General features: G+C 40.3%; 1 protein-coding gene, 1 long non-coding RNA gene and 2 other non-coding genes across 4 annotated transcripts; 1 reads left to right on the plus strand and 3 right to left on the minus strand.

Annotated features, from left to right (window-relative positions):
- Positions 1-1769: 1769 nt before the first annotated feature.
- On the minus strand, positions 1770-4595 carry LOC117479228. The gene is made up of 7 exons (XR_004555541.1): positions 4454-4595; positions 3909-4001; positions 3320-3430; positions 3094-3124; positions 2693-2786; positions 2281-2372; positions 1770-1988 (listed from the first exon to the last, which is right to left on the minus strand). It is a non-coding gene; the product is annotated as an uncharacterized LOC117479228 (long non-coding RNA).
- On the minus strand, positions 2982-3049 carry LOC117479259. The gene has a single exon (XR_004555563.1). It is a non-coding gene; the product is annotated as a small nucleolar RNA SNORD52 (small nucleolar RNA).
- On the minus strand, positions 3199-3266 carry LOC117479250. Its single transcript, XR_004555555.1, has one exon. It is a non-coding gene; the product is annotated as a small nucleolar RNA SNORD52 (small nucleolar RNA).
- Positions 4596-5187: 592 nt separating the features above from the next.
- Positions 5188-26873, plus strand: sacm1la (SAC1 like phosphatidylinositide phosphatase a). The gene is made up of 20 exons (XM_034126253.1): positions 5188-5269; positions 9787-9884; positions 10674-10748; positions 10826-10953; positions 12962-13111; positions 14817-14876; positions 14954-14987; positions 15091-15192; positions 16994-17079; positions 17196-17282; positions 17366-17434; positions 18137-18216; positions 19117-19215; positions 19295-19433; positions 21380-21449; positions 21535-21607; positions 21705-21798; positions 22396-22488; positions 22566-22623; positions 23513-26873. The coding sequence occupies exons 1-20, from the start codon at positions 5241-5243 to the stop codon at positions 23647-23649; spliced, it is 1761 nt and encodes a 586-aa protein (XP_033982144.1). The 5' UTR covers positions 5188-5240; the 3' UTR covers positions 23650-26873.
- The last annotated feature ends 1037 nt before the right edge of the window (positions 26874-27910 follow it).

The following is a 27910-nucleotide window of genomic DNA, read 5'->3' on the forward strand; positions in this document are numbered from 1 at the left end:
CCTAATAAGGCAGTAGTACCACAAGAATAGTAATTCTACCATAATAACACTTAACAAATATGATCTATTCTTATGTAACAAGACATGAAACTATAAGTGTTAATTGTGTCTAAATAATTCAAAATGAGGTATTTATATCTAAGAATATGTTTTGGGGTATTGACAGTTCAGCTACCAATAGCAAGGTGATATTGACCTGTATGTTTCATATATGCACATTTATATATTTGAAAAATTTGTGCTGAAGGTTAGACAGGAAACCGGGTACAGGAAGTAGGAGAAAGTGAACTGAATAGCATGGCAGTAGACATCCATGAGTAGACTGCTACTAATTTCCCCTTTGCAACCTGAAGAGTAAAGGGTCAATTCCGTCAGAAAGCAATGACTGTAAGTGTAAGCCTTACACTTACACTGTAAGGATTAGTAACATGTATTGTGTTTATGTAATAACATTTGGAGATGTTTAAACGGTTTAAACACAATGAGAAAATGCGGTAGCGTTAGCCATACTAGCCTGTACACATGCTTATTGCACAGCTAGCATTAGCTATATTTACCTTGTTTACACTTAGCGGTCCTATGTGTTAATCTGTGTATGTTACACTTGCGTATGAGATCATTAAGTGCCTTGTAACTTCTTTTTGTATAGTTTCACTCCGTTTGAATGTCAGTGGACTGCAAATAAGTCAATAAAGGAACATGGCTGCTCATTCCCTGGCTCTCAAAAGAGTTTGGCTGGCTGTTTAATCTATGTTCACACTGAGACAGTACAACACATAGAGAGAACAGTACACTTATTGTGTAAGAACATACAAGGTCACACAGTATGATCAAATACATACAATCTGTTAAAAAAAATCTGTTTTTATTTAAAAGTACAGGCTGCATATGTGTTCTCAGCCTTCGAGAAACTTGACATGTTTTGGTATGTGTCTGAACCTCTTAGTGGTTCATTAATAAAAACAGATATTTCAATGTGGGCCTACTTTGTTCATGTACTGTTGAGGTTAATTTCAGTAGTTGTGTGCTATAATGTATTTACAAAGTGTGAAGAGGCAACTTTAGAATAGGGAACCTGTTCAGGTCAATTAGATTCAAACTACTAGCTTATTGGTTATGAACAAGACTTCACTTTAAAATAGGGAACATGTTCTTAGATATAAATACCTAATTTTGAATTATTTAGACACAATTAAGAATAGATCATATTTAAGTGTTATTATGGGAGAATAACTATTCTTGTGGTACTGCCTTATTAGGCCCATATTGAGCAGAGCATATTAAGACCAAAACTCATGTACAACAACTTCCTTACAATAATTAAGCACTAATTAGAGGGTTATTGAGGAAAAGCTCTCAACTAATGGCTTATTAGTTGTAGAATATAGTCATGCAGAAGGTATTAATACATGTTTTATGACTAAGAGCAAATATACTTCTAATATGCATGTTAATTAACTAGTTGATGGTCAATTTGTGTACCTTAATATAAAGTGTTACCCAAATGAATATATCATATTCCAATATATCATATTCCAATTACTGTACTCTCCTTGGACCATTTCTATTCAATTCAAAGGAGCCTGTGACCTAATCTTTTCATTGACATATCTACACTGTAGCTATGTACAAATGACAATAAAAGCCTTGAATCTGAACAGCTCAGATACTCCACACACTCAAATTGAGCAAAGCATAGCACATGACAAACAAAACAGATTTCCACTTGTTGCAGTTCATAATGTTGTAATAACAGGAAAAAGGCAGTGTCCATTCTGTCAAACATTTATTTGAAAATTCTTCAAATACAAATTCATGTCAATGTAGTTAACAGTTTAGATGAATAGCCTTGTACAACAAGACGGAGGACAGGAGAGTCCGAGTTTCACTCCCAAGTGACTCCATGCCCCTGCAGAGCCCAGTAGAACTGTTCCACCCGGCTTTTCATGAGTCTGCACGTCCTCCAGATCCAGGTCCTTCAGTCACACCTGTCGGAGCGAAACAGTTAGTGACCTGTGTTTGGCTGCCACACATTCTCAACAGGAGCTGAACCGTCCGAGTGTCTCAGTGCGCTGCGAGTAAACTTCAGTTTGCATCAGTTGAACCAAAATACTGAATCATCATAGACCATCTCAGACCAAAGCTCTTCCAAGTCCCATTTAGATCCATTAAGGCAGAGTCATATTTACTGCACTGGTCCATTTATGATGAGGCAGTGCAGTCCTAGATTTAACAATTTTTTAATAAAGCCCAGCAACAATACTGCATTATTACACTCACCCTCATTATAACTCCAGCCTTGGAGTCAGCATCCAGGTTTGTGTGGTTGCAGATGTGGCGTAGTGAACTACACGCTGGGACTCGTTGTAGATCTAAAGAACAAGGAGCACATGTTGCAGTCAGGTCTCCCTCCATCACAGTAACCAATGGCTGCCACACATTCTCAACAGGAGCTGAACCGTCCGAGTGTCTCAGTGCGCTGCGAGTAAACTTCAGTTTGCATCAGTTGAACCAAAATACTGAATCATCATAGACCATCTCAGACCAAAGCTCTTCCAAGTCCCATTTAGATCCATTAAGCCAAGGTCATACAATTCCAAGATCACATGGTCCATTTATGATGAGCCAGTGCAGTCCCAGATGTAACCCTTTATAATAAAGCCCAGCAACAATACTGCATTATTACACTCACCCTCATTACAACTCCAGCCTTGGAGTCAGCATCCAGGTTTGTGGTTGAGATGTGGATATGTCCCAGCAACTCCTTCCATCAGTGTGTGGACGAGCTGCAAGGCAACGAGACATCAGTACCAGCACATGGCAAAACAACGAGACGTTTAGAGAACACACCTGATGATGTTAAGCCCATCTACTGCAATCACACCTCAAACGGGTCAGTAGAGGAATTTTACCAGCTGTTATGATTCTTTGAAGTCTACATGATAAGCAGTACGTGGGTTTAACATACTGGTGTGGTTATGTGGTCAGTGCACTGTGAAGACATCTTCATCTTTTGTCAGAGACTCTAGTCTATGAAATCATCATCCCACATAACAGAAGATTAAAGGAAACATGATTTAATAGCACACTTACCTAAGAGAGAGTCTCCAACATCTTGAGAAACCTGGTGATGAGATCAGAGAAAAGTATTAGAACATGTTCTAATGTTTGCACTTTGTTTACAGTTCATATTGGGCATACTCAGTGCACTGTGAAGAAATCTTCATGATTTATCAGAGACTCTAGTCTAGTTGATCATCATTGCAGCCTTTTGGTTCTCATTGCCCACCATTGTGCTGCATCCCAACCCAACACTCACCATGTGCTCCTGGCTGCAGACTCTTCTTCTCCCCCCCCCCCCCATCTCAGGTAGGACTCAGGTAGGGGGTCAAATGATCTTTCAGAGCATCCACCTTTAGGCAGTGTGATCCTGAAACAGCAGGGAGAGTCATTTCAATCAAATGTAATTTCTCAGATTCCTATAAAAAAGGCATACACACTTTATAAAGCTACACAAGTATACAGATACCCAGACGTTTGCACAACACAAATGTGCCCATCTTTCTGTTTTTTTTAAAGAGTTGAAGAGGAGATTTAATAATAATTTAAATAATCTAAACCCCCTTTTAAAATGCATTTGAACATTACTTAGGCTTTCAATTGAGATCATTTCAAAATAGCCTCTATGCATTTTGAAAGTCACATTTAAATGTGGTGGTGGGCTTGCACTGAGGCCTAACGCCCTGTAGAGGGAGCTAGTGCCGTAAACCTAGTAGAAGTTACAAGCAATTACACGGTTTCACTTTATTTATAATACATGTATATTAAACAATACACGCTTCTATAAAATAGGGATTACGGAACATTATATCATTTGTTCAAATCCCTATGGTCAAATTAACACTCACTTTATTCAACCATCTTTTAACGTGGATCTCCTCGAGTTCCTTGGGCACTTGGTGTTCTGCGTAGTGAACTCCGCGCTGGGACTCATTGTAGATCTAAAGAAAGAACAATGAGCACATGTTGCAGTCAGCTCTCCCTCCATTACAGTTACCTTTCTTTTTCTAAACATAGTGATGATATTAATTAACTACTGCCATGTTCAGACGTTTAGTCAAAATGAAGGGCACAACAAAATGATTAGACATACAATCTTAACATTGAACGACAGGGGAAGGAGTGTATTCCGCCAATTAGTTGTGAGTCAAGGACTTGAGCCAAGCTACAGTGGAGGGCCGAAAGCTTCTCTACCAAGGAACATTCAGTCCCGCTCCATCACTGCAGATGGGAGGAGAGGGAACCCTGGACATTACAGTGACCATGTGCTCGGCATGGAAAAACTTCTGCACACGCTGCTGGTCGCATCTCGCCGACTGACTACTACGTTTATATATTTATGACATAAGCCTTAAACACACACGCATAACCAGACGGAATCAGATTTACCTACCCTTGTTTCCTCAGTTCTGAGCAAAAATCCGGTTAGCTGGACGTTCACATCCAACAGAGAGCAGCCAGAGAGAGACTGAAAAATGTCCGGCCGTAGTTTATATAGGCGGGTCCTGGTCCTCCACAGCACCCTCGTGCCTTTGGTGTCCTGAGTATGCCTGTTAATAAATACCCTGAATTAAATGTACATTCCAAAAAAGAGAGAAAGTAAAAGAACAACTTTTAGCACAGTCAGTACTATTCAATAATTACTATGGACATAAATGTTTTCCTTTTTTGGGTTACTTAGATTATCTTGAAGACATCTTAAAGTACACATTGTTTCATTTCAAAGTTTGGGTTCATCTAACGTTAAATGGAGCCAATTGCAAAAACGTAAGCTCATACATAGCTGTACATATAAATATAATATCCGATAGAGTAACGTTACTAAGAAGCAAGACATATGTAAGTAGGACATTTAAATACAGGTTTGTGTGTACATAGGGATACATATTACTTTACTTAAACTCTAGATCAGGATCCATCTATTTAATCAGTTTTTAAGCGTGATTTATATTTGTACAGTTCAAATTGAGATACAAAAAGGGCTATTTTTGATCAATGACATACAAACTACAAGTCCCACCACCCATCGTCTCGCATTAAGGGGATGCCAGGTTCTCTCGGACTGCAAAGGAAAAGGGCGTTTAAAGCATGCGCCCTCTATGGGTTCTACAAATTATATCTGGCAACACAGTATCCACTCTCACTGTTGTCGTCACTGAGGTCAGGTAGACGGAGCGAAGATGGCGACCGCCTACGAGAGATACAATTTGTAAGTAGATGTAATATAGTTTTTCAAACGTCTATTCTTATTTCTGCGTCTGATAAAAGACAAGCAAGCGGCTCAGTTTATGGCTGGTGTAAAGCCGGAGCTGGGGTTCAGAGGCAGCCATAGCGCTAGGTCAGATGACACGGCGGCTGAAGTTCGCTGACAGGCTCGGATGGTAACGTTAGAACCCGGGGTTAGGTTCGAAGAGGAACCGGTGAGGCTTCATTCAACACTCATTCATTATGAAGGACATAGTCCCCCCTCGTTAATTTTCATAAAATAGTGGAGAGGGTTGTTGTTCAGTGCAAACTAACAGGGCGGCAGAAAGTTAGTTAACCTAGCTAGCAGCAGAAGGCGTTTCGGCTGCTCGTTCATTTTTAATCTGAATTTATTGTCTGTTGCATTCTGAGGTGGTTGTGTGATGGTTGTGTGATGTTTATGACACACATTTCTTTGTAACGTAAGGTTTTTTTTTCTCTCTCTCTAATGACATCATTCAACTGTCTGTGAACCAAACACTGAAACATGTTTTATTAAACGTTAGCTATTTAGGTGGAAGAAGTACACATGTTGCACTTGCGTTTGAGTAGAACTATCAGAGTGTACGAGTAAAAGTCGTGCATTCAAGATGTTACTCAAGTAAAAGTACAAAAGTGTTAGAATCAAAATATACTGTAATTTCCAAAAGTAGTCATTGTGCAGATTGGTCCATTTCAGAATAATATATATGATATGTTTTATAATGATTGATCATGAAAGTGTTCTCAAAGCTGGTAAAGGTGCAGCTAGTTTTAATGACTTTGTATACTGCAGGGTAGCTTCTGAATTTCTCTGCAAAGTAACTAAAGGTATTCAATAAATGTAGTGGAGTAAAACTACACAATTTACCTATCAATTGTAGTAGAGTAGAAGTACAAAGTAGCAAAAAAACTCCTCAAAATTGTAACAGTACTTGAGTAAATCTCTGTCGTTACTTTACACCGCTAAAGTTGACAGAACTGGTTGTACTTTTCCAGACACACCCTTGTTCAAACATGCCACCTTATTGTTCAGTGTCCTGCCCTGTCCAACCTGTCTGTCTCTACCCAGTGTTTCCTGCAAGTGTTCCCTACATAGGTTAGCTGCTTACGATAATTCCTCCTTCCACAATGAACACTTGAATAATAATAACAATTTGACATAATCTAAAGGTTTGCTTTGTCATATGCACTGCAGCTACAGTTTTAGAAGAATAATTAGAATTGGGAGGGATGAACCCCTCTTTAATGGTCACACATGCAGAGCACACAGCACACACAGTGAAATGTGTTCTCTGCTTTTAACCCATCCTAGTACCAGGAGTCTAGTACTAGGAGCAGTGGGCAGCTATTGTACAGCGCCCGGGGAGCAATGGGAGTGAGGGGGGAAGGGGGGTGTCCGGTGCCTTGCTCAAGGGCACCACGGCAGGGCAGGAGGTGAACTGGGACCTCTCCAAGTAGAAGTGTAGTGTAGTTTTGAAAAGGAAAGGAAAATCAAAAATGTCAGGCTTTTTCTAACAATTCAACCTACAGTATACTTAACAAATGTAACTAGTGCAATAGAATGTTTCAAGATGGTGCAAGTAAGGTGCAGCAATACAAATATATACATAAAAAATGAAACAAGATAAAACAGAATTTAAAATGAATAGAAATACTGTACAGTACAATTTAAAAACTGTATACTGCAATATCATGTGGATATGAGGAATATAAACAAATCAACAATGGACATGGTATATGTGACTGGTGACACTTCACAGCGCTCGGGTGTTCAGCACTCTTACAGCTCGTGGGATAAAAGTGTCTGGTGGTGTTGGTCTGGATGCTGCAGTTTGTCTGCTTCAGAAAGACCAGTTTATTGCTGGGGTGATGGGGATCTACATTGCTTAATATCCCTGTCAAAGTGCCATGAAATACCCATGATGACTTTATAAGTTTCCTAAGCCCAAATGTAGGCTTAAAATAAAGGAATGTTATGTCCAATCTATTCCTCCTAATCTTTTCTATGGCTCTAAATGAGACCATTTTCAAAGTAAGGTAAGAAACAGGGAAATAACTATCTTTTATTATTATATGATGATGCAATGCAGTGTTTGAAAATCAACACACACTTCCACATCTGTGATGTCATTCTTGGAGCAAAGAACCAGAGCAGGATACAATGCAGAGCTCTGAACTGACGTCAGACACTGAAGATTTATTGGAAGTTACGGCTGGAGACTTGGCAATAAATGGCTGAGACAAAGCGTCTGCCCATCCAACTCTCAACATAGCATGTTAAGTCCTATCACTATCTGAAGAAGAGAATGCTAACAACCTTGCTGTAGAAGGAGGTCATCGAGGTCATCGCTCAGTTTATTGTTATACAATACGCTGCCCAAGCTCCAAGGCCAAATGCCTGCTACCTGTACAGACAGAGAAACACCACCTAAGGCCAGGACAGAAGTGGAGAATGATTAGAAGGAGACTAGTTAAATAATTCTCTATCAACAACAATGCATCCAGGATGTTGACATGATGTAATACCTCACTCGAGAAAAGTTTGAAGTCTCTGCAGAAACTTTTTTATGTCGTACTGAAATGAATGGAAACCAGTACTTTCTTGGAACTTAATAAGAACCCATCCTAAAGACTAGAAGATTTCTGCTTCATTTGGAAGTCATTTAAAGTCCACATGATCTGTAGTAAATGTCCTAAACCATGCAAGGCATGTCCAGTGTTTCAGTAATACTACTTAGTGTTTGTGTAAAGCAGCCATGTTTTCTGTGGTCTATGATGGAAGGCCAACAATGGGCTGTTTGTGTGTTTGCGTCAGCAGCACTACAGCTCACATTCTCTTGCTGCAGGGATTTAAAGCTGTGTGTTACTCAAGCAGTCACTGTGACCTCTGGTCCCTTTAACACAATGAGTACTTTAGAGGGAAGCAAGTTTTTTTTGGGTCATTCAGGCTTTCTGTTTGTTTTTTTGACAGTAGAAACAGACAGGAACTTAGGGAATGAGTAAGAGGATACCATCACAAAAGGTGCCTTCCTTGAATTATACTGGGACTGTAGATGGTATGCATCTCAGACCACTTTGCAAAGAGATCATTGCTGGACTTTTCATAGGCTAGTGTGAGTTTAATATGTAATGTTTCCCTCTAGGAAAACCATATAGTTCAAGGAAATACTTCCAGAGCCAGTGGGAATCAAGGCTGCGTCCAATTTTCAAAAAACAGTATAACATTTTGATTTCATTCTACTTGACATTTTATAGAAACACCTTGCTTCCAATGAACCTTCCTCTGTTAGGATCCTTCCTTTAAAAACAATGCTTTTATTTGTAAACTGCTCTCAGTTCCCTGCTCCACACCATCTCAGCTGGACGGATGTGATGTTGGAGGACTGGCGGTTAATCCTGGTGTTAACAGCAGTCTCTAGGTCCTTAACATTACATCTATAGGTTGGTTTCTTTCTATTTCACAGCTCCCATGGCTTTGAGACTCCAGTTGTGCCCTGGTCACGGAGAGGAAGCATGTGGAGGGTCATTGCATTGCACTTCAGGAATAGTTTGGGAGTCATTTGTTGGCTATACAGATTGATTGTGTCTCAACCACTGCCATGTCTGTGGTTTAAATGATGACATGTCATTCCCCTCTGTGATTCCTGTCGGTCTATGCTGACTGTCCAATAACAGGAAAATGCCACATATGATCAACTTGTAGGAGCTTGAAATAGTCAGGGGTGTGCCCTTTATAAACAAAGGCTAGTGGTTAATAAAGCTGTACTAATGTCCTATCATACATGAGTCATAATATACATTTCCACAGCATTACTCCATGTCATACTCGCCAATATGCTACTGTCTTTTATATACAATTACTGTTTATTCACAAATTAATTCAACTCCACTTTGCAGTTCTTTTAGCACTGCAAAATAAACACCACTGTCCTGATGTTTTACTTTGTGTTGAGTGTCATTGGCAGTAGCTTGAAAGCAATTACAAAGGCAGTGAAACAACAATAAATGCAAACACTATTTTTTATTAAAAGAGAAACTCTTTTTTTTAGCATAACCTGCCTCTGATGTACTGATGGAATTACTGCTGTGGAAATGACCATTTATAGCATAAAAATGTATCATGACAAATGAAAAGGAAGGAAATAGGAAAACTACGAGCGAGTGTATTTGTAGAATGTTGGAAATAGGTAAAGACTACCAGGTTCCTTCGGTACTTGAGTTGAAAACATATAAACGTTAGAATTGACAATGCTATCCTCTTCTGTAAGACATTTCCTAGGACTTATTAATTGGTCTTTCATTTTATATTTTGCGATGCAGAAGAGTCATGCGTCTTTCATCGTTGGCCACATTAGCAGGTGGCATTTGTTTTGAAGCAGGAGAACATTAGCATCCTAAAGCTTTATCACACATTGTGATGCTGTTGAACCTGAATAAACCTCTGAAAGCTGTACTATCAACCATTGGGTAAAACCTGAACTTTCTGCCCTTCTCTCCCAGGCACACGACCCCAGAGAAGTTCTACATCGAGGCCTGTGATGAGGGGGCTGATGCTGTGCTGGCCATCGACAGGGTCTCCAATGAGATGACCCTCACAGGTAAGAAGTTTAATGATCGTGCTTCACTGTCACTACAAACACAAAATGCTTTCAGCTGTGGTTGAAACACAAGCAGAGAGATTTAGAGCTCTCACCACCTTTTACATTTGAGGCTGTTGAGCTTTGTTGTCTCTCTCTCCACATGTGTTTAAGATAAGATAAGATAGTACTTTATTGATCCCAAATTGGGAAATTGTTTGTTTGTTTGCTAGACATGCCATTGTTTTGTTTCTCACAATACATCAGAACAATTGACCTTACAGCTAGACATCATTTGGGACAGCTTTAAGAACAAAGAAGGTAACAACAAAGCGGAATGATCATCAACAGAATTCTCCTCAATAGAGATTCATTGATTCTTTGTTTACTCTTCAAAGAATCTCAAAGAACTATTTGGATAATCAATAAATCGGTTTGAGTAATTCTTTAAGAAAAAACTATTGAAAACATCTCTATTTACAGGTTCTTAAACTTGAATCTTTTCTGGTTTATTTACTCCTATGACTGTCAAATTCATATCTTCGAGTTGTGGACAAAACATAACATTTGAGGAGAGAAATCAGCCTATACTGTTTTTTTATCTGCATCAATCTGACTCACAGAGAAACTGAGAGAAACTCCCTCTGGAGGAACACAGGGATTTGAGCCTTTGCAGACCATTTACATGCACACAAACCTATATAACACACTACAGGAGAGGGGAAACTCAAAACAGTTCCCCTTCTGAGAATATAAATGTAATACGAAGTGTCTATATCTAACTTTCTCCCCATTGTGCTTCTTTCACAGGCAAAAAAGATGTCCCCCCCTCTGCGGTCACCAGGCCTATATGCGGCATCATGGGAACCATCCGTCTGGTAGCAGGTAGGTACCACAGTGATGCAGCGTTTGTGTTTCTTCTGAAGCCTGAACAGCTAACCAGTGACCCCCCCCACCCCCAGGGATGTACCTGATCGTCATCACCAGGAAGAGGAATGTGGGCAGCCTGCTGGGCCACTCTGTGTGGAAGGCTGTGGACTTTGACGTGATCTCCTACAAGAAGACAGTGCTGCATCTCTCAGAGATCCAGGTCAGCATCTGACAACCACTCATTAGAAAAGACACCTGTGATAAATTAGACACAGATTCACTTCAGACTAATGTTGGTTGTGGTGTTGGGAAAAGTTTTCTATATATGCATATAATCACATTTTACTAAAATAGTTCCTTTTAGTTCAACCTGAGCCCTCAATACAGAGGACATTATTTTCAGCTATTTTATGTGTCCCCAGTGTGTCAGGGAGCTCACCAAGTGTCAGAAAACACAACCCTCTCTCTTTTCCTCCATACCCAAATCTCTAAAAACGGGGCTGCAACGGAGCTGACACAGATTTGAAATTGTTCTGACGTCAGAAACAGGGAGCTCCGCCTATATGGGCAACTCTCCACCTATCAGGGGAATGGGGGGTTGGGCCACGGCCATTGCCGCTCGAAAGCGCTGGAGACGCTGTAGTACATATGCCAGGCCTGTAAGTGGCGCTGTAGTCTGCCACAAAAGCAGCGAAGAAGACTTCTCACAGAATCAGCCCTTGCTAAAACAGGGCTGGAAAAGAGCAAATGGAGCGAAATGAGGCATGGCTAAAATGCATGATCTGTTTGGTATTTTGAAAAAAAAACTTCACAGACATGTTTTATATAGGTATGGCCCTACAATATATTATTCAAATATAGCATGATAGGTCCACTTTAAATGATCTTACAATATCCTACGATAGTATGACATGCACACTGTCACAGGTACTGTTTGATAGTAGACTCTTCCAGACTCTCTGTGTAAAACCTTGTGTTACAGGATCAGTTATTCTTTGCTGTCTGGAATCACACTGTGCTATCGCATGTCAGTGCATTATTAATCTGCTGCTGCTTCTAATCTTGGTTTATTGAAAGCTTTCTAGCTACCCCGATAAAACTCTGTATTACATGCACTGTATGCAGTGTAGAGCTTATAATGGCAAACACTGGACTGTTGGTGGTAGTAGATTAGAGAAGCAAGTACAAACTAGTTTAAAGCGCAATCACTGTATAAGAGCTGCTCTGGTGAGAGGAATGTAAGAAAGCAGGTGGAGGGAGTTAAACATGCTAACTGGCTTAGCTGCCCGATCCTATTAGCCAGGCAGAGATGCACAAAGCTGGAAAAGAATAAAAGTCAGCTCTGATGCTGACTGATGCAAATCAGGCCCTTGGTGGATTTAATTTCGGCCCGCAGGATAATTTCTAATTACTATTAGATCTGGCCCGCCGGTATATTGCACGCACACCTTCACTCAATCCTGAGGGTCTCCTCAGCTCAGAGCCTGACCCCAAACATTGATGAACTTGCACCCAAGATGAGATGCCAAGTATCTGGCTTGAACTAGCATTACAGAGCAGCACACTGAGTTTACATGGATGTTTCCTTCTGCACGTTTTCTCTCACGACAACAGGGCATGTTTGGTTTTCTCTTTGAGGGACATTTTTTGAAGCTGTTGTTGGCCTGTGGAAAAATGTAATCATAAGAAATGACTCTGGAAAAGCTGCAGATAGAGCCATAAGAAATGAATGCAACTGATTATTTAATGTTTAATGTTTTTATTGGCAATCATTTAAGCTTTGTTAGTTCCAGGTTTAATATGTGCAATAAGTTCATTTCAATAAGTTCTGCAATAAACATTGAACCAGTCCGGCCCTCGACTAGTACCCATTTTTTTATTTTGGCCCACTGTGTATTTGAGTTTGACACCCCTGTTCTAATGGCACCCACACTTAACAGGTTTATCCCTCAACAGTAGCTACTTTCAACTTGATGTTTTATCTGTAAGTAATCCGGTTATTGTGCAAAAGCAGTCCTAGGCTTCATGTTAACTGGCGAAGGTGGTCCAATGCATTGACGTTTACAGATTTGAATGTGCGTAAAGAGAAAGCTGGTCTTGGCATTGGCTAGAGGTGTTGGGGGAGAAACTGTTAGGTGGGTGCATCCCTGTGTCACACGGCAGCAGTAAAAACACACGAGTGTGCAGTTTTCCTGAAAGCTAAAAGTCTGTTTCCTTTCCTCCTCCAGTCTCAGGAGAACAAGACCTTCCTGTCCATGATTAATAATGTGCTGACTACAGACGGCTTCTACTTCTGCACCGACTACGACCTGACACACACACTGCAGAGGCTCTCCAACACCAGCCCCGACTTCCAGGAGATGAGTCTGCTGGAGAGGGTGAGACACACAACACACTGCCTCACAGAAGGCACCTCTATATTTATGTAAATAAGTCACAAAGACTGATATTTCAAAAATAAGACCTAGTATAATACTTGAGTAGATGTACTTTAGTTACTTTCTATTCCTGACTTTACATGATCACTCACCTCAATGGCATTAACAAGATGGACTCCAGTTAAAGAGGCCCTTTTATGCTTTTTGGGGTGTTCCCTTCCCTGTAGTGTGTTCTATAGGTTTGTGTGCATGTAAATGGTCCCCCCCTGCCTGAAACTCTTTTGTTTACTACCGTAACGTAGTACATCACATTAGAGCACTCGTGATTCTATTGGCTAGCGCTCCAACACATTGTATGTGATAGGCTAAGGGGCGGGAGATCTCTAATGGCGCATGTCCACTGCAGGGCCTCGCTCGGCTTAGTACGGTATGGCTAGGCCTCGTTAGGCCTTGTTAGGCCAGGCTCACTTTATGTTGCGTTTCCATTACAGTTTAGTAGCTGGGGTAGTAACTATAGTAACGCAGTGTAGGCGGAGCCGTGACGCCATCTTCAATGCGAAACACAAAACCAACATCAGCCGTTAGCTGTTAGCACTCAGAGCTCACAGCTCCTCATATCTGTTCAGAAACTAGACACAAGTTAAACAAGTACAAACCACAGACTGCCTGTGTCATGGTGAATACAGTCGCTGCTTTATTTATGTCTGTATAGGCCGTTGTTGTGAGTGTGGACGGTCGGAGCATATACTGCGTTAGCTTAGCCAATCTCCATTTAGACAACACGCATTTTAAAAGGTTTTTCGCCTGCCCTCTGTCTGCAGACTTGACAAAGCATTAATTCATGGTTTTTACTAACCGGTATCAGTATGTTGTTACTTCGGCATCATTTTGAAACGTGCATTACAATTAAATCACGGTCAAATATGTTCATTTTGTTGTAGTTGCCAGCGATTCTCTCACTAGTTTAGCATATTCAGCCCGGTTGTTGGCCCGGAAAGAACCTCGATTTTGGAGAGCCAGAAAAACTGTGAAAAAGTACCCGCTAGCCGGAACTACGCCTAGTGGAAACGCAACCAAAAATGGGCCGGGCCGGGCACGGCACGGCACGGCACGGCACGCTTAAACCGCGCTCCGCGCTGTAGTGGAAATGCGCCATAAGTGGTTGACCAATCCCAGCAGAGCCGGCCAGCTAACCAATCAAGATGAACCTGAAACCTGAAGATTTTCATCGTCATAACTTCACTGTAGCTATGTTCGTATTACAAAATAAGAACCTTGAACCTTAAAGGGCCCGTTAATATAAACTATAGTCTTAATCTTATTACTCAGTATTTGTGTGCATGCATTGAAACATTCATTCTGTATTTCCAGAAGTGTTTATTTCTTATCTTTAATTTGACTTTAAACTGTTATGTTCATTTTGCACTAAAGCTTTCAAAAATATTGTACATTTGTCTCACTTCCTCATACTTTTAGTGTTTTTTGTCTTTTCTAGCGATATGTCAATAATAAATATAGTTGTTTTTGTTTACAAACATTGCAGCAGGTCATAATGTAGAGCATTTTTCTATGTATACTTTTTTTCAAACATATACGTGAACGTGACAATACATTTGTTTATTTTCATATTATTCACAATTCTTAGTAATTATAAATATTACTATACATTCTTGCAGTTAATTGATGACGATGTTGTGTTTCTCAGGCAGATCAGAGGTTTGTGTGGAACGGGAACCTCCTGAGAGAACTGGCTGCGCAGCCTGAGGTACCACTTCACTTTCTCACTCAATGTTTTTGTACTCATTTAATGCAATGATAATAATCGTACCCACTTCTCCACAGCTTCACAAGTTTGCACTTCCTGTTGTCCATGGATGTATCCTTTTCACTGAGTGTTAAACATTTTCTAATGGAGCATGACTGCAGATAAGATCAGACGCATACCTGTGCCAAGCCTTTCCTTAACCCTCCTGTTCCAGTCATCGTCATGAAGCCGTGTCGAATCAACGGGAAGATCTTCGAGTGGATCCTCATCTCCAGGAGAAGCTGCTTCCGGGCCGGCGTCAGATACTACGTCAGAGGTAAAAATGTCTGCTGTACTGCACCAAGCCTTGTGGATTTGGGCTTATGGACCATTACAGAGTGCAAAGTAACAGCTGCCAACACCATTTCATTAACAGTATGAAGACTCAGGCCCAATTCCAATCCATCCCCTAGGGCAGGGGTCGGCAACCCCTGGCACGCGTGCCAGCATTGGCACGCGGCACCGTAACCAGTGGCACACTAGGAATAAGTGGAATAAGTGTGCAAAATATTTAAATGTTATTTTCGGATCCTGAACGAGACCGCCGCCAGAGCGCGTCTCCCCGTTACCTGCAGAAGGAAGCCATGCACGCAGCGCAGCCCCGCTCTGTTTAACTCCAGGTGACTTTCTGCCGCTTTCCTCCGTGGTGCAGGGCTGATCGTTTCACCACAGAGGAAAGCACTTCACAAATTGCAGTACCCATAAGGAGCTGTACAAATGCCGCAGTTTTTGCGTGGCTGTGTCTTTAGTTGAAAGCCCAGTGGCGATCTGCTCATCTCTCATTGAAATAATATGCTACAAAGGGGCGGACTGGCCATCTGTGTGTTGAACTTTCCTGTCGGCTCCCAGACCGTAGTCGAGGAGGGCAGAAGCAACAAGCTTCAGGTTCAATAACCCACTTTAGCTTAAATGACTGGAGAGAGGCGAGCTCTTCTTGGGAGGCCGTTGCCGATCTCATCTCACTCTGCATGACCCTAATATCATAACATGTGTGTTTCGGAGAATCACAGAACGGACGATCGTCCTTATTATTATGCCGTTTAAACCAATTATTTAAATGTGTTTGTTAAATTCGGCATCATGTAAGTTGTGCTTGTGTTGTGTTATTTTAAGTCGGCATCTCTTGGATGAAAAATAATAATTTAATTCAAAATAGTGGCGTTTCTTTTTGTAGTTTTTAAATCTGATGTTTATGAGCTGCTTCTAGATTGCAAAAGTTCCTGTAAATATACAAAACTTCACAATAAACTTCTATTGTTTTTCCTTCTGAAGGGTTTAATAACTTCCTGTTGGAGGGTGTAATAACTTCCTGTTGGAGGGTGTAATAACTTCCTGTTGGAGGGTGTAATAACTTCCTGTTGGAGGGTGTAATAACTTCCTGTTGGAGGGTGTAATAACTTCCTGTTGGAGGGTGTAATAACTTCCTGTTGGAGGGTGTAATAACTTCCTGTTGGAGGGTGTAATAACTTTCTGTTTTGAGGGTTTAATTATTTCCTGTAGGAAGGTTTAACAACCTCCGCTTAAAAGGTATAACGACTTCCTGTCTGAGGGTGTAACGACTTACTGTCTGAGGGTGTAACGACTTCCTGTCTGAGGGTGTAACGACTTCCTGTCTGAGGGTGTAACGACTTCCTGTCTGAGGGTGTAACGACTTCCTGTCTGAGGGTGTAACGACTTCCTGTCTGAGGGTGTAACGACTTCCTGTCTGAGGGTGTAACGACTTCCTGTCGGAGGGTGTAAAGACTTCCTGTCGGAGGGTTTAATGACTTCCTGTTGAAGGAGGGTTTAATAACTTTCTGTCATTGGGCGTAATACATTCCTGTCCGAGGTTTTAATAACTTCCGTTTGGAGGTTTTAATAACTTCCTGTCGGCGGGCGTAATATCTTCCGGTTGGAGGGTGTAATAACTCAAACTCCCAACTAGTTGGTTTGAAATGGAACCCTAATGTGTAAACGTAGTAATAGGGAGAGGGTGTTGGGGCTAGATTGGAATTGAGCTATCTAAGGTAAGGTTATACACCTCACAGTACTGAGACTACTAACTGCTCATGGATGTTTTCTGTGCTGCTCTCTCTCAGGCATCGACTCTGAGGGCCACGCTGCTAACTTTGTGGAGACGGAGCAGATCGTTTTGTATGAGGGAGCAAAGGCTTCATTTATACAGGCAAGTATGAGGGCTCATAAACACACATTTCTGTGCACCCTTTGTTCGGATATTTAAAGAAGTTGAGAAGATTTCAGAAATGACCTTTCAAGGCAAACGTTTTTTTTCCTCTCCAGACTCGAGGCTCCATGCCCTTCTACTGGAGTCAGAGGCCCAACCTGAAATACAAACCTAAACCTATAATCAGCAAAACCACTAATCACGTAAGAGCAGCTGTTTTCATGTGTGCTTTTTAAATGGTGTGGTGGGAAAAATCCAATGCTAAACTCTTGAAAACTTTGTACAGATGGATGGTTTCCAGAGGCATTTCGACTCTCAGCTGCTTATCTATGGGAAGCAAACCCTTCTGAACCTGGTGAGGATAGTTAATAACCTGTATACATGTTTTGTTTAAGGTCTTCACTCCATCCCTCCCCATTACAGACCTGTGGTAGGATAAAAGAAAACCACATGCTGTGCTTTAGAATCTAAAACATGGGGATTGAATAGTGAGAACTTCTGTTCTGAAAACTGTTTAGAAACCCTCTTTTTGTCGTTAAATCTAGTAAAAGCTTTGCATCCCCTGAATGCCCGCAGGCTGTAGTTTGTGGCTGTAAAATGTCATGAGGCTATAACTATCGTAGAGCCCACAACTGCTCATGTTACGCAGCGAGGTCAGGTTTCTCACTACTACAGAGACTAATGTCATCACACATGAATACAAATTGTGCTCATTGATCCACAAAAGTTTCATTTTCCTATTGATACCCAGTTTGTGCAATTTAAGATGCAGGAGTATTCTAAAACAACATATTTATACTGCATGTGAACATTTTTTCAATTAGATATCTTGAGGTGAGCTGTTAAGAGGACCCTGTAAATATGGCCATGCTAGTTGTTCCCACGCTAAAATGTAGCCTTCATTTGGAGCGTTATTTAGCCTTCTTTGCGACAAGCTGACACAACATGATCATGCACTTTCAGATGATACCAGCAGCTTTTAAATCAAAGACTGTAGCAGACATTAATGCCCTAGCAGAGTGGAAGAGGCCAATTTGTGTTTTCTTGTTTTTTGCAGGTGAATCAGAAAGGCTCAGAGAAGCCTCTAGAACAGGCCTTTGATAAGATGGTGTCTGGCATGAACAACGGTATGCTCAAGTAAGTGTCACCAGTAAGGTATTATGTACCGTATATCTGTGTAAACATGCAGCAGGTCAGTATTTCTCACTGCCCCTGAACTGCACTTTGTACTGCTTTTCTTCTGTGTGCAGAAAGAGAGAGATGTGCTGACACACAGGGACAGCTCATACTTTCCTCCCAGCACCAATGTGTATACATTTAAAAATACTAAAACAGACTTATTAAGATTATTTGAGAGGCAGCTTTGTGTTTGTTTCACTTTGAATTAGATTGACTTATGTCTAATTGTGTATCCTTTCATCCTCCTACTTCACTGATAATTCCCCCGAGGGCAGAAATCAGCTGAATGCAGAGAGCTGACTGAAAAGCAGTTCCTTTTGTAGATGTTAAAAAAAACCTGCTGCTTATATTGCGATCCAGGAGGTAATATAAAAGATCAACATAAACTTCCTCCATTCAATAAGTAACCACAAGAGCTTGGGGTCAAACAACTTTACCGCTTCCCATCGATCATACGCTGTGTCCACATTGTCCCTGTCCATTAGACATGCATGTCATATCCTGCCTCATTGAAGCCACAGCACATATTCATTGCAGAAAGACTTAAAGGTCACCTATTGTGAAACGGGGGCTGAAACAGAGGGGATTATGGGATGCTACAATGCATGATCTGTTTGGTATTTCGTGCCAAACACTTCAGAGACATGTTTTGTATATATCTGAGACCTATAATATATTGATGAAAAACAGTATAATAGGGGACCTTTAAATACATTATATCTAACATTTAGCTCTGCTTGGGAACTGCATCTATTTCTGCCACCTCTGTAACAATGAAGCGCTGCCCGATCAAACAAAGTTTAGACATCCGGTTGTGACCTGAGGACAGCACTTTGACCCTGTCTCCTCTGTCCTCAGCTATATAGCCTTCGACTTCCACAAGGAGTGCAGCGCCATGAGATGGGAGCGTCTGCAGATCTTAGTGGACCTTGTTGCTGAGACACAAGATGAATACAGGTAGGTTCAGCCGCTGCTCCGGCCTGATGTCTCCTCTCGTATACTGTGTAGTTATATTCCATGGTTTCTGTGTGTGCAGTTACTTCATGGTGACCTCGGAGGGGAAGACGGTGGCCCAGCAGAGAGGAGTGTTCCGCAGCAACTGCATGGACTGCCTGGACCGCACCAACGTGATCCAGAGCCTGCTGGCCCGCCGCTCCCTGCAGTCTCAGCTGCAGGTGGGTCTGACCCCACACATTCATTCATCAGAATCACAAATCCTTTATTTGTCCCACAGTTAGGGAAGTTTACGGCATTACAGCAGCAACGCTTCAGTGCAGAGTCAAGTGGAACAAGTAGACTTTTTATTAAAAGGCAGACACATGTTAATAAGAATTAAAATGTACAGCATGGTAAAAAAAATGAAGTACCAGTAAAATGATATATATATTTTTTTTTTCACTAAAATAAGAGCAAATAATTAACTGTGATAACATGGCACAATATATTCAACTACATTTTAGTCTCAAACTGTCAGGGTTAGGAGGGGTGACTGAAAAGTGTAATCTGTTACAGTTACTAGTTACCTGTAAAACATTTAAGCGGTAGCCTAATCTGAGTATACCAATATAAAAGTAATGTAACCTGATTACTTTCCGTTCCTTTGGGGTTACTTCAAAATCAAATCCAATGCAAATAAATAAAATATAAATAAATATCAATAAGATGTTTTTTAGTGTAACATGTCAGACAACAGAACGATGTGACCTTAGAAAGAAGAAACCAAGATATTTAGGATCAGAAATGATCTTATGTATATGAAAAGCTGCCTGTCACTCAGCAGATTCAAGCAGCAGCCTGTACACCAACACTGACACACATGAGCACATACTACAGTTTCAAAAAGCAGAAATCAAATCTGAGCTGACAGAAAATGCTCCGTTTTACTTTAATACACACAGTTAAGCTCACACACACTATTTTATGAACATACAGGTTCACCTGCTGAATTAAAAACAGAACAAATGAACAAAGGAAGTGAAAACCATAAAGCAGATTCAGGCAGTAGACGTATAGATTCACACATAAAGTATTATCCTACAGAACAGAACAGTTTAGAAGAGATAACATCTGATCCTTTACAACAAACACTAGATGCTCTTTTTAGGACACTGTAATCCTGCTAGTTATCAACTATTTTTAGAAATGTTACAGTAATCTGATTACATATGTTTTATGTAACTGTAAGGGAACACGGTTACCTTTTTTTGTATCCTGATTACGGTACATGTAATCCGTTACTCCCCATTTCATTTTCATGTAATGGTTTATTTGGCAGGGACAATGCACAGTGATGAACACTTAAAACATTCAAATGTATCAAGCGTAACAGTGCCACATTTAGCTTTGAGCTCATTTCCATCCGCAGTCCCTCATAAAACATTTAAGAAGATTACATTTTACAAACATTGCAAAAACCAAATGGATGATATGCAAAAGAGCATGAGCAGCATACACAAGCATTTACCACATGGCAGTACACTATAGCAGCTACGACATGTAAGGTACAAGAGAAGATACAAGAGCTACATAAAGTGCAAGAGGAGATGCCCCTGTGATAAAGTGCATTTAGCGGTGATTACATGTCTGTTTGTTTCTCAAACATTCTTTGAGTTGACCTTTGAAACTATTGAGAGTGGGACAATCCCGTATCTCAGTAGGGAGGCTGTTCCACAAAGAGCTGCCTTTAACGGAGAGGACATTTTGTCCAAAAGTGGTCCGTCTGCAGTGGACCTCACAGTCTCCTCTGGTTTCTGACCTAGTGCAGCGTCCAGTGTGTTTTCTGTGGATGAATTCCCCTAAGGGGGGGGGGGGGGGGGGGGGGGGGCTGTCCATGTAAACATTTATAAATAAAGCACATACTTTTAAAAGACTTAAAATGGTCAACTCAATACATTGTGTTTGTCAAGGATGGTACAGTGGTGGTATGAATGTGGCTTTCTGTCAAACACCTTGATAGCTCTCTTGTACAGCTGTTCTATGGGTTTCAGGTTTGTGGCACAAGCAAACGACCAGTTTGTCAAACAGTATTCAATGTGGGATAGAATCATACAGTGGAGGTATGACTTTGCAGCACTGACAGTTAAGAAGGGTTAACCCGTGTGTGTTTTGTGTGTGTGTGCAGAGGATGGGCGTCCTGAATGTGGGTCAGCGGATTGAGGAGCAGGCTGAGTTTGAGAAGATCTACAAGAACGGTAATGTCTCGTGAGTGTGTGTTGTGTGATGATCTGAAGCCTGTGAGTGTGTGCTCACTGTTCTCTGTGTGTGCTCTCTAACCAGCATGGGCTGACAATGCCAATGCATGCGCTGTACAGTACGCAGGGACCGGAGCTCTGAAAACAGACTTCACCAGGTACAGTAACCCTGCAGCACACGGCTCACTAACATGTGCTGGCTCTCTGGAGGCTGGTGTCATGACTGGGCTCAATCAAACTTCATTTTCCCATCAGGACGGGGAAGAGGACCAGGCTGGGGCTGCTGATGGACGGCTGGAACTCCATGATCCGCTACTACAAGAACAACTTCTCTGATGGATTCAGACAGGTGTGATGAAAGCTCCATTGTTTAAATCATATTGTCCAGACATTTGTAGTAGACTGAACTAATACAAACGTCCTTGAATTTGGCGTTGAATGAGATTAAATTAGACTAAATGTTAAATGTATTGTTTTTATAAAGCACTTTATCCCGTCTTTAGGACTCTTTTGCACAAAACAAGTCAGCATTCACCTTATCACACACATTCATCTAGAGGCTGTCATACAAGGTGCAGCTGCTCAAGAAAACTGACATTTTCTCACACACACACACACACACACACACACACACACACACACACACACACACACACACACACACACACACACACACACACACACACACACACACACACAGTCAGATTAGATACAATTAACAATCCCAAATTGAGAAATTAAAAATATACAAAATAAATGTAATATAAAATTATGTTATATAATACAAGTTAAAGATATAATAAAATATATTGAAAAACGTATCCAAGCTACAATTCATTGTTTTAACTTGATTGAAATGCAATGAGGTAGAGGTAGAGGTTTCATATTCACCATTTCAAAGAAGCCAGTGTGTTGATCAGTTCCCTCGTGATGTTTTTGCTTCCAGGACTCCATTGACCTCTTTCTGGGTAACTTTGCTGTGGATGAGTCTGATGGACCCACTCCTCTCCGTGTGCAGAAGGACTGGAAGTTCCTCACGGTCAGTATATCAGCTTTTCTCTCTTCAGCAGTGAACATTACTGTGGTTCTTATCCTCTAATCCCTGCTCTCTTACAGCTGCCCATCGTCATGCTGGTGGCCTTCTCCATGTGCATCGTCTGTCTGCTCATGGCGGGTAAGTTCCTCTCACTCATATCATCTGAATCAATTCAACTATAGCTGCAGGCAGTTTGTGATGTATTGACCTAAACACTATTGGCTAGTTGATGATGCGTACATTGATATGAACTACATATCTTTATTTAGCTATTGAATTATAAAAACTATTAAATCGCACTAGAATATTATAATTTTTCACTTAAAGCCTTGTAAACATTTAATCACCATGACCTAAATAAAATGAAATCTGAAAAGTGAAGATTATTAGTTTTGCCTCACCTCTACATAAAAGGACCTAGATCCATAGAGCATGGACACTAGTGTTTTCTTAAAGCTCTGGTCTAATTGGCTCCGTCACATCTGGTCTCAGCTTGTGAACTGAATGGAGAGGGATATAACTTGCTTACAGGCTCACTTTCTGGGGGCTTGGGTAGTACAGCAAGAATCAGTCTGTTCCTGGAGGTGGTGAACTTTTGACAGATGCACCAATGATGAGAGGCATCGTCAACTGTATCCCATTGGCTGCTAGAGGTTTACGTTTGTTTTACTATAACCTTGAGTTTTGTCTAAGATCTCCTAAAGATTAAAGCTGGAATCTGATGTTTCCTGATCAGAAAGATGACTTACAACTTAATGCCCTTGTGATTTTAAATAAGGGTTATTCAAGTGTTCAGACTGTGAAGTCAATTTACCTCATTTACAGAAGTGCCTTTCTCAATGGCAAAGTCTACAGGAAAATATATGTTTGGGCCCCATGACATCACGTGACGGACACGGAAGTTGCAATACCACAATTTGGTCTCTCAGAAAATGTGCTTTAACACCCGGCACACTTCCTTTCAGCTAAAGATCTTTCCCTGATTGTGTTTTTGGTAAGCAGACTAACTGAGTTATTTGTCTCCCAGGCGACACATGGACAGAGACCCTGGCCTACGTGATGTTCTGGGGGGCTGCCAGCGCCATCACAGCCACCATCATCCTGTTTAACGGCCAAGACTTTGTGGACTCCCCTAAACTGGTTCACAAGGAGAAGCTGGACTGACTGAGTGTGTGTGAGTGTGTGTGTGTGTGTGAGGAGTATCTGGGCTCAGCAGGTTCACATAGCTCTCAATGTCCACCGTCTCCTGATCTGCTGCCTCCTTACTGCCCTCCAGACTTTCTCCTTCAGAACCTTTCTCTGCCATTTGTCTACAACATGTTTCCCTCCTGCAGTGGGACTGACACTCTCCTTCACTCAGCCCACATCTCTTACATTCCTCATACTGGATCGTTACGTTGGTTTTGTCTGCGCTAGGTTTACAGTTTTGTCTGTCGGTCCACTCCAAAACTAATTATTTTAACACTACTCACAATTTTCTTATTTGTTTACGTTTCTTAGGTTTAAATCTGTATAAATGTCATAATAAGCATTTTCAATTCTGCATAAGGACACCCATTTGAGGTTAAAGGTGTTTTCAGTGATTCTAAATCCATGTACAGTAAGGTTTTTGGAGCTATGCTGGAACTACATGACGTCCGCAAACTCTACATACTAATGAATATGATGCAGGTTGTCAGATGATCCAGTTTTAATATTGATTAATGCATCTTTAAAGATACAAAAAATGTCCCTCAATAATGATTTATGAATGTCAATTAACCCCAGTCAGTCCCTCTCTGAGCACTTAAACATTATTGAAAAGTATATGTTGTCTGTAACTGATGAGTCTATACAGAATGCCTGTTAGAGTTTTGAATGTAACAAGCCTTACCAACTTGCATATGAAGTATAAATGTGTGACTAATACATGTGTTACTGGGGTGAACCAATGTCTTCCTGTCAAGCTAACATGGGACAGTATTTATTGTGATGTTGCACTTTGACATGTACTCATGTGTGTTGTTGTTCCAGACCCCTGCATCTCGGCGCACATTTTCTATTTGTTTTCCGGGATAGAAATAGGTCTGGTTGGTCCTTGTTCAGGTTTTTTTGTTACTGTGGAAGAAACATTTGTATAGCTCTCTCTGTAAGATTAACAGACAACACCATGTGTTTATGGAGGCATAGAGCTACGTCAAAAGATTCACCAACCACCACCAGACATTCAGAAACTTTTAAATACAGTAGTTCTGCTGTCGATACAGTGGTGCAGTGATGACCTATTTGTGTTGGCCGGACCGGAAGATAGCATCGCAAGAGCTACCTTGCATTTGATTTTGGAACATTGAAAAAAATGTATATCTTTGGCAAACACACATTTATGATACACGTTTTGTTTAGCAGGATAATCTACACATATAACACCACTTTGGTTTTTAAGTGTTAATGCAATAACTGGCCATAAGAAAACTAGCGCTAGGCAATAAACTAAATGACAGTCACATGACTGCACTACATCACCTCTACGCTAAAGGTTACTAATGTCCACTGGGATAGTGTTAAGTAGAGAAATGTAGACAGATAGAAGCTTCAGCCATTTACCAGTGGGGTATTTACTGATGTATTTTATGTCATAGAACAAAACATGAAAATCTGTTCAGCTTGTGTTAACCACAGACCTTATTTGAGATATCAAATTGAGGTAACCAAAAACGCATACAAAAAAACGTACTTTGAGACAATGGAAGTGGAAGTGCTAAAAATGTTGACACATTTCCGAGTTTTAGGGTTCATCCTGTACCACACCAGACCTGTTTGAGTCTCATAACAAATGGCCGATGCTAGCAGTCAGTCAAAGATCTGGAACCAGGCTCAGTTGTTTCTAGAAACAAATGAGCCTGCAGCAGTTTTTAGTGGAATATGTTTAGCTGTTTATCTCCTTGGGTTGATCTATGGCTCCATGCTTTGCTGTGTAACATCACAGTCTTCACATTGTGGCTTTATTCTACTGTTATCTCCAGATATCAGATGTAGTGTTGTTATCGAGACTTAAATGTTTAATTATGTCGAGCTCAAATAAATTAAATTGGTATCTCAGACTTTAGGCATATAAGCATCAACATGGCTCTCCAATTGTTTGTTAATGTTTTCATTATTCAGTTTCCCAAATCCAGCCTTCCATACCTGCCCATCAGTGGAAAGACATTTGAATTGACATTTAAAAATACAATTTGGCTTCTGGTGTTACTATAAATGCCTTTACCAATCAAATGTTGGTCACATATGCAAGTGGCTAGCGGATTAGCATCACTCACCAGGCAAAAGACAATTTGAAAATAAAGATGTCTCAAGCCAGTGGACAAAAAGTACATTTTGCTTTCGGGTTGACTGTGTAGTTAGAGAATTGATCACCATGCCTTTGTAGTCTCTATGATTTCACATGGAAGCTGTGTGGTGTTAGTTTTTGATGATGTGTTTAGGGTCCCTCCAAACATTATGTATCAGATCATACCAACGCTTAGTACACGCCACACGGTGATATTCAGTCTATAGTCAAATGTTTAATTTACTCGTCATGCTAGCTTTTAAAGAGGTCATCTAATCTTGATCAGAAATCTGTGTAACGTGTGCAGTGTGGGTGAAACTGTCATGGACATATCTTTGTAATTCCTGTACATTTTAAATGTATTTACAGATGTGATACGGCATCATTTGTGAGTGGTTTTATCTGGACATATAAAGTGTGTTTGGACATTGTATCATTATATGAATTAAAAGATGAATTAGTGTCCATCACACTGTTCAAGGTTCAACATGTTATTGATTTGGTTTTTTGGCTGTGAGTTTTGTTTATGTTGTAAACAATATAATGGGGCCAATGACATAAAACGTGCTTCATGAAGGTGTTTTATGAGATGACTGGCAAACATTACTACAACACGTATTCATTTGGAACCAGGGGACACTAATGCCACTTTCAGGTTTTTTCTGGGATTATTTGTTAGCAATGTTTAAGGAGTTAGTTCTTCATGTAAGGAAATAATGAAATCAAATATTCAGTCTAAACTGAGCAATTTAAATATCTGTTGAACTTTCTATCATTAATAAATGGGTTTAAGGTATATGTCACACAAACAGATATATTTGTACAGTTTGCAAACCGTGTTGCAGTACAGCTGGTGTTGGTGTTTATGTCTGAAGGTTGCCCATTACTGTCATATATTAGGAACATTGGGATTGTATCATTTTAAAGCCCTCAGAGTCACTGATTGACTTTCTGTCAGAACATGTCAATGATTGAGTGTTTGTGCTCTTCAGTGATCTGCTTCCAAAGCACGCTTCATCCCGTGGTTTCTGTAACTGTCAATAAACTCCAGTGAAAAGACATTACCTTAATGTCACCTTTACTCTGTTGCCTTTTTTGTATTTGATGCTCAATTGTATTGTGTAATACTGAAAAGTGTATACATCTTTGTGCATGAGTGTTTTCCATTTGACTTCTGATATAACATGAAGGATTCAGTATTTCCAAATCAGTTGTGTATATACAGTACCTTGTATATATTTTTTGTGAACATTTACAAAAAATGTAGTTGCATGCTAAATGAAAAGAGACAGGCGCACACACAAGGCAACAATTCATTAGTCTTTAGACAGGTTTCAAATATTAGCATAATGCTGTACAAAATACATTATTAAGGTACCGTAATATCTCAGGAGTACAAGAGTGTATAATTAAAGAGGGGAGAGTTTATAGTTCTATGCTACTTCATAAATGAATAGATGAACAGGAGCTTCAGCTGCATGTTGAAAGAAGAAGCAGGAAATATCCATATGGTTATATTCTGCAACATTCTGCACCACTGGTGCTTTCTTTCTTTCTTTTTAGCATTGAAAAATAAAGAATAATCACAAACTAAAATGCAGACCAATCTAACCTTGTAATCATTTTAGGAAAACAAATGAATATTGTGTTACAGACAAACCAAGTGAAGATGAAAAGGCATTTATCATCAAAGATATCAGTTTTAAGTGTTTCAGTTTCCATTATTTTAATAGCATTTTTACAAAGACATTTATTTAAAGGTTTATATTAAAATGTGGATTCTTCACATTGTAAAAACTATGTGCAGTGTTGAAAGTAATTATGAACATTTACTCCAGGCCTACTGTACTTTTACTTGTGTCAAGTACATTTGACAGCTAATATCTGATTACTTTTACTCAAGTAGGATTTGAAATGCTTACTTGTAACAAAGTGTTCCTACATTCATTGTTGTATTAGTACTTTTAGAAATGGTGTACCTTTGTTTAACTGTTTTCTTTCTCAGACCAGTAAACCTGCCTTTTTTTTGTTTATCTTATTTTACTATATTTATTTGTTTGCCTGTCCTTGTTTGTCTACCCTCCCTCATACTGTAAAGCGTCTTTGAGTTGTGAAAAG

Source organism: Trematomus bernacchii, unplaced genomic scaffold (genome assembly GCF_902827165.1).
Source record: "Trematomus bernacchii unplaced genomic scaffold, fTreBer1.1, whole genome shotgun sequence".
NCBI classification, from domain to species: Eukaryota; Metazoa; Chordata; class Actinopteri; order Perciformes; family Nototheniidae; genus Trematomus; species Trematomus bernacchii.

Excerpts from the sequence above, each read along its gene's own strand:
- sacm1la (XM_034126253.1), top strand. The coding sequence starts at position 5,241 with ATGGCGACCGCCTACGAGAGATACAATTT. Across the intron at positions 17,435-18,136 it reads AGCAAACCCTTCTGAACCTG|GTGAATCAGAAAGGCTCAGA; the intron begins GTGAGGATAGTT and ends TGTTTTTTGCAG. Across the intron at positions 19,434-21,379 it reads CCCTGCAGTCTCAGCTGCAG|AGGATGGGCGTCCTGAATGT; the intron begins GTGGGTCTGACC and ends GTGTGTGTGCAG.